Source organism: Nestor notabilis, unplaced genomic scaffold (genome assembly GCF_000696875.1).
Source record: "Nestor notabilis isolate BGI_N333 unplaced genomic scaffold, ASM69687v1 scaffold18679, whole genome shotgun sequence".
Taxonomy (NCBI): domain Eukaryota; kingdom Metazoa; phylum Chordata; class Aves; order Psittaciformes; family Psittacidae; genus Nestor; species Nestor notabilis.
The window spans coordinates 1-7,230 of NW_009943590.1; the positions used below are offsets into that span (position 1 = coordinate 1).

General features: G+C 45.9%; 1 protein-coding gene across 1 annotated transcript; it reads left to right on the plus strand.

The window, feature by feature from the left end:
* The first annotated feature begins 196 nt into the window (after nucleotides 1–196).
* CCR9 (chemokine (C-C motif) receptor 9) lies at nucleotides 197–1,264 on the plus strand. Its single transcript, XM_010022014.1, has one exon. It carries the CDS (start codon nucleotides 197–199, stop codon nucleotides 1,262–1,264), a length of 1,068 nt encoding a protein of 355 aa, XP_010020316.1.
* The last annotated feature ends 5,966 nt before the right edge of the window (nucleotides 1,265–7,230 follow it).

The window sequence follows — 7,230 nt, forward strand, 5'->3', positions numbered from 1 at the left end:
ATATTATATGTTTTAATATATAAAATGGAATATATTGGGGATCTTCAACTGCATCTGGTGGAGAGAGACAAATTTATGCTTTACTGAGCCACCTCTCAACACAAATTTGCCTGATGTCCCACTGCAGGTCATCCACCCTGGCAAGACCAACCTGGAATACTACAGGAATGACAGCACCGAGGTGTCCCTGTATGGAATGCCAGTGAACAACACGGACTTCATATGTGACATGAGGCAGGTCAGGCAGTTTGCTCCAGCCTTCCTGCTTGTGTTCTTCTGGCTCATCTTCTCTGTGGGCACTGTGGGAAATGCCTTGGTTGTGCTCGTATATTGCAAACACCACTTCAGGAGGAGCACGATGGATTGGTACCTGCTGCACTTGGCCATTGCAGACCTGCTTCTCCTCTTCACCCTCCCCTTCTGGGCCGAGGCTGCCTCCAATGGCTGGATCTTCAAGAACCTCATGTGCAAAGTTGTCAACAGTATGTATAAGATCAACTTCTGCAGCTGCAGCTTGTTTCTAACCTGCATCAGCTTGGACAGGTACATCACTATTGTCCAGCCAACGAAAGCTAACGCCTCTAAGCGAAGGCGGCTCCTGCGCAGCAAAGTGATGTGTTGGGCTGTCTGGCTGACATCCATGAGCCTGTGCATCCCAGAAATCATGTACAGCCAAAGCATGCGGGTGGGTAACATAACAATTTGCAAAGTCACATATCCACCAAACATCAGCATGAACTTCAGAGCTACTGTCCTGGCCTCAAAAGTCACATTCGGATTCTTCCTCCCGCTCCTTGTCATGGTCATTTGTTACGCCCTCATCATCAAGACCCTCCTGCAAGCCAAAAGATCCCACAAGCAGAAGCCACTGAAGATCATCACCATGATCATCACTGCTTTCCTCCTCTCCCAGCTCCCGTACAACATTGTTTTGCTGGTCAAAGCCATCAGCACCTATGCCAGGGAAGCACAGAGCTGTGATGCTGCCGGCCGGCTGGACATCGCGCTGCAGCTCACGCAGAGCATCGCCTTCCTCCACAGCTGCCTCAACCCCTTTCTCTACGCCTTCGCTGGCGAGCGCTTCAGGACAGCGCTGGGCAGGGCAATGCCGGGCAGCAGCTTCTGCTGGAGCAGGAGCCAAGACCAGTGCTCCTCTGCCTGCAACAGCCATGAGCACAGCTCAGACTGGTCCTTCGCCATGCTGGGGAGGCGGCGAGTGAGGAGCTCCCTCACCCTCAACACACACTTAATCACAGAGTCATAGAACCAAGCAAGTTGGAAAAAACCTTTAAGGTCATCAACCATTACACTTGACCTAGTCTGTTATGGCCCCTCCTTGCCAAGTCTTTCTGTTAGTGTTTGTCCCTGCCCTGCACCAGAGGAGCACCAAACTGTTTGGAAACTGTCTGTATATCCCAAAGAATATCCTAGAGGAGTGGGGAGGGCTGGGGGCCGCTTGCATGGCCCATCCTTGCTGTCCAGAGGAGCACCAAACTGTTTGGAAACTGTCTGTATATCCCAAAGAATATCCTAGAGGAGTGGGGAAGGCTGGGGGCTGCTTGCATGGCCCATCCTTGCTGTATGGGATCCAACTGGGGATTGCTGGCTTGAAAGGAAGGGAAACCTTTTGTGTGCCAGGCTTGGTGCCCGTGGCCATTCCCCACCTCTCCTGCACCTTCCCGTCTTCAACTGCAAGTTGTAGTGCTCAGAGGCTTTGTTTTAAACAGCCACATTGAAACAGGTTTTTTCCTGGTCATCATTTCTTGCATTATTAGTCACTGTTTCTTTGTCATTATTATTTCTTGCAGGTAGAAGGTGTTTTCATTGGGCATTGATCATTAAAACATGTTGATGAACACGAGTTTCTGCAGCGTTTGGTGCTGCTTTTCCAGCTGACAGATGGGGTTCTAGTTTCATGTGTGTTTATTAAGATTTTGTAAACTTTTGTACCTTTTCCTTAGGGAAAAAACAATGGTGAAAGATGGATGTGAGTTTTTACTACATTTATAAGAAGGATTCGGCGGGGGGTGGGGGATTGCAATTTGTGTTGAGCTCAGTGCAAAGAGAAGCTGAAATTCTGTCAAATAAAGGCGCTGTCACATATGCTGAGAAGATGAACTGGTTGCTTCTTCCGACAGGTTCTTCCCAGGCTGGGATCCTGTTTCCAATAACAGGACTTGCCCTTCCCTGTTTGCTAACAGGGTTTACTTCATCCTTGGGCTGTGAAGCTGCAGATGAGGACCCCGGAGCAGGTTTGGGCTCCTGAGGCAAGGGGTGGGTGCAGTTTCAGGAGGGAGGGCAGGTTTCTGAGGCCAGGGGAGGAAGGAAGATGCTTCCCTGTGGCAGCTGAGCCCCACCACCCCTTCCCAGGGCTGTGGACAAGGATGCTCCTACCCAGAGGGTCCTCCTAGCCCCAGAAGAGCCCTTAAGTCATACAAGCACACAAAGAGCTGTTGACCTGTGGTCCTGCCCTGCAGCCTTGAGCTCCTCATCCCTGCATAGCCTCTCACCAGCCCCAAGAACTTGAATTCTGGGGCCTTCTCAGGCAAGGTAAAAGCATCTTTGTTCTACAAACCACGGTGGGAAACCTCCACGCTTGATCTGCGAGTGAAACTGCTGAGGGTGGTGACACAGCTGTGAACTTTCAGCGCTTTGGGTGTCAGGTTGTGACAGGGTCACGCACATCCTGCTCTGAGTCAGTGTTCCAGCACCCCCAGGGTGGGTTTTCCCTTCTGGGGACTCTCCCACCGGGGCTGCCTGTGGTCCTGGGGCTGCTCTGTCCCCCTGCCCTGACGTTTTAGCTGGATTTATGCCACCAAAATCCATCTTTGCCTCCCAAGGGTGTCCCCAGACTTCAGCTGATGCTCTCTCGCTGGAGGAGGGGAGGTTTCCCCAAAGGCAAGGGGTATCGTGGCCTTTCAAATACCTGAGGGGTATCCTCGGCCCATGGGACACTGTGCCTTACCCACAGCTCCAGCAGGATGGCCACCAAGCAGTTGATGGAACACTGGAGAAGTCTTGTACCTTCCACAGCTCCCCACCCTTCTCTTTAAAGCCATTTTTGCCCAGATGTTCCCAATTTTGGGCTGCAGCCTCCTCTGCTGTCCCTTTTCTGAAGGAGAAGGAACAACAGCTGAGCTTTTCTATGCCCTAAACATTGTATAATCACCCAGAGACCCTTCACTTTGACTCCTCGTCCCCATAGAACCATACACTCACAGACTGGTTTGGGTTGGAAAGGACCTCAAGATCATCCAGTTCCAACCCCCTGCCATGGGCAGGGACACCTCACACTAGACCAGATTGCTCCAAGCCCCTGTGTCCAACCCGGCCTTGAACACTGCCAGGGATGGGGCAGCCACAGCTTCTGTGGGCACTCTGTGCCAGCACCTCAGCACCCTCACAGGGAAGAACTTCTTTGCTGGTGGGTCTGAGCCAGCAGCACACAGTGGTATTTCCTCTAGCTTGGGATGCTCCCGCAGCACTGATTTAAGGGCCTGCTGTTGCTCTGTGGTGCTGTACAGACATGGCCCATCTCCACCAGCATCACAAACTGGTTTCTCTTTTCTTATCTTGTACAAATTCTCTCCTGCTCAGAAATAATCATACAATCACCTGATGGATCCTCCAGGCAAAGCTCTCTCTACAAGACAGAAAAGGGACACACATGCTCAGTGATAGAGAGTTTTATTTAATTCCTGAGGTTAAAAAAGGAGGAAAAAAGCATCAAGAAACATCCCAGTACACAACCGTCTACATCTCTGTAACTGTACAGATGCTGGGACACATAAATCTCTCTTTCCCCTATCTGAAGCATGAAGTTTGATCTGAAAAGGGTTTGCAATTCTTTGGCAGTTAAGACCAAAAGATGCTTCTGAACAAGTTACAGTCTCAGTGACTGAGCACAACTAAAACTATAGTGCAATTTCCATTTTCAGTAAGGAGCAAAGTCAGGCTTTTATAGCTTTGCTGTCTTGTAACGCGGTACATTCTGGTGCAATACATGTCTGTGGTTTGTCACAAAGCAACATGGAGTAACGTTGAGTAAAGGAACACTGTCATTTCTTAAAGCAACTGCATTCTTTCCTTCACATAAACCTCTGCATAACAACAAATATTACCCTCCATTGCTCCAGCACCCAGGAAAAACCCCAATTGCTTCTGCTGACCCCAAACTCTCTTTGTCACATGAATGTGACATCCTATTTCATGATCGACTTTAAAAGTTCTTTACCATTTGCTCTGCACATCCTCTAAGGTGGAAAAGGCTCCTCTCCTAGCTGACATGATGGGATTCCTGTTCTTGAACAGTTGCACTCCAGCCCACTTGTGCTACCTTACCAGCCTGAGTATTTCATCTTTTGAAACTTTTCTCCTTCTTAAATACTCTCCTTGGTTAAAAGCAAACTTGTCATCTTTAAAGTACAGGTTCTGGCTCCTGCTCTTAGTGTCCTCTTTCAGAAAGCAAAAAAACCCCAGAAAACTATTCTCATGAGGCAGGAAAACCTGAAGAAAAGGTACCATACAGACACAAATGCTAAATAAAAACAATCCAGTGTTTTTATTCCCCTCCTCCTCATCTGCTTCAGCCAGCCTCAAGACTGATTACATGAAAGGTTTGCAGCAAAACAGCTGGCTTACTGGATGGAGGCAACTACTTTAAGAGCTAATAACCTTAAAAATACTTAATAATACTTAAAATATACTTAAAACAATTAAAAATACTTGGCAGAGGCTGAAAAATATTAAGAACTGGGATGCAGAGAGGAAATCAAGGGCAAATCTGTCAAAGAACTTTGGATGGAGACATTTCAAATACTTTTGAGCAGAGATATGTCCTATTTTGGCCTAAGATACTTGACAGTGTCCCTTTACCTTACATTTGGCATTTTAAGAAAGATATCCTAGTAAGATTAGTATTCTAGCTAAACCAACAGCAAAATGCTTTTAAAAACCACACCTAAAAGTTTAAAGGAAAACTGCAGCAGACTTCAGGAGCAGCTCAGTGAAGCTGCATAGCATATGGTACACATTTTTAAGCAATAAATAATCTTTTCTTGCCTAATTAAATATAAAACATAGCTTCAACACTGAAATCTGCCATAATTCAACTGATCAGTGTGCTGGTTATTGCCTGTTTATTGCCCACTTCAGTCTCTTGTCCATCTCACTGTCATGCACACAGCCAGGTGTGCATGGATTTAACGGTCAGGGTTTAACTGCATTGCAGCCTGTTCCCTCAGAAGAGGAGTAAACCAGTTTGCACCTTCCACTGGTGCCTGGCAGAGGCTGGGAACATACCACCAATTCGCGGAAGAGGCATCTGAAGAGAAAGCTATCAATGAGCTGGATGAACTAGACACCTAAACCTAGGTGCTCCATAAAAAGTAGCCATTCTCTCACTATCTTTTCCAAAATCCCTGGATTTATGCATTGTTAATAACTGGGACGAGTGATCAGCAACATTCAGCTTCACCTGCAGTATTCTTTCCTTTCCTATAATCAGAATTTCCCTCTACCTCGGCTGCTACTATGTAAATAGAATCACAGAATCAACTCTGTTGGAAAAGACCTTTAAGATCATCAAGTCCAACCACTGAATCTCCAACACTTGTTGTGTGAACACCTTTTAAATAACCAGCCTTTTGGTGCAGGAGATCCCTCATAGGCAATGGATCAGACTTGCAACACAAACACCAGCTGCACTCTCCTGGCTTCCTTCCCTAGTCAAGCTGATCCCTCCAATTCCCTGCCCTTGTTTTTACATTTATAAGATTTGCCCTTTTCCTCTCCCTGAATCATTTGCTTCAGCTTGTGCTGTTCTTTCCCCTCATGGTTTATTTGCTGTCTCCCACCATGAGCCCTTGTATACCAGCCACCAAGGGTCTACAAGGTTCCTGGCAGGCTGTGCTGGCCTTCTACCAACTGCTGTGCTAAAACCTTCCAGGTCTGAGGTTTCCCTGGGAGAATAACATCATGAGAAATCAGACACACCTAAAATGATGAGGAGGGCTGCTCAGGAGAAAGGGCTTTTCTCCTCTCCTCTGTCAAATGTTTTGCCTTTCCAGTAGAAGACAGGATTTTTAAAGAGGAAAAAAAAAACCCACCTGCTTTTGGATATTTTTACAAGAAATTGAAATTCTATATAGACAGCAGATGGTTTGCATGGAAAAGTTGCATAAATGAGAACCCAGTCTTCTCTAAAAGGCAGTGTTGAGAGACAGCTTTATCCCCAAATCTGAGACTAAGTTAGCAGCTGGCTAGGGCAAGCACACGGGCTAGGAAGGGACAGAATACATCAACCCTGGGTGAAGAGCTCATGGGGCTGGATATGCATTTGGGTTTGAATGGACGTTTTGAGACTGATTCAAACATTATTGCTACATTCCATGTGGTCTAGAGAGATACACTGCTGACCTCCTCAGAAACTGTGCTTCCCTGTGAATGCTGATGACTAAGGTGCTAAAAGCAGGAAAAAGAAATGCTCCTCTTCCTAATACCACACAGTGAGCAGTGCTTCATTCTACAAATGACACTCCTGATTCTGCTACTGGTACTCACCATAAGTGCTGGTTTCAGTGGACCAACTTACAGAGGCTGGTGAGCAAAAGTGAAAGGAGTTGCTGCTTCATGTTGTAACTGGTATTCAGTACCACAGCATTTTTAAAAGCCAAGTAAGACTTACCAAATCTTATCCCAAAATGTAAAAAAACTCCTATGTTTGCTGTTTATAAAACCTGGAAAGATAAAAACTTCCAGATGGATTACTATATATGCCTGTGAAGATTGAAGCATTGCATAATTGTTGTTCTGACTGCAGGAGCAGCAGAGCAGAACAGAAATGGTTATACCTACTCCTCAGTGAAGTGGTCAACAAAAATACAAATTTTTTTCTTTAAATTTCCTTTTGAAGGATATTTTTGGAGGAAAAGTAATTCAATTTTCAGTTTGCATTAACACTCCCACACACTCGTTTTTCTCCCCACTGAAACTGATTCTTGATCTGTTAAATCAAAGAACATGGCTTTTCAGCAATCTGTACACAGTACAGAACCATTAGTGTTCCTAAAAAGGCTTCCGTTTTTAGTGTATACATGTTCTCTAAGTGCATTTTAACTATTGCATAGTTTCAAAGTCTTCAAACACAGTGGTAATCAATAATGCTTCTGTGTACATAAATAAGGTAATTTCTTACAAAATTAATTTAAAATAACACAGTGTAAGTCAAGG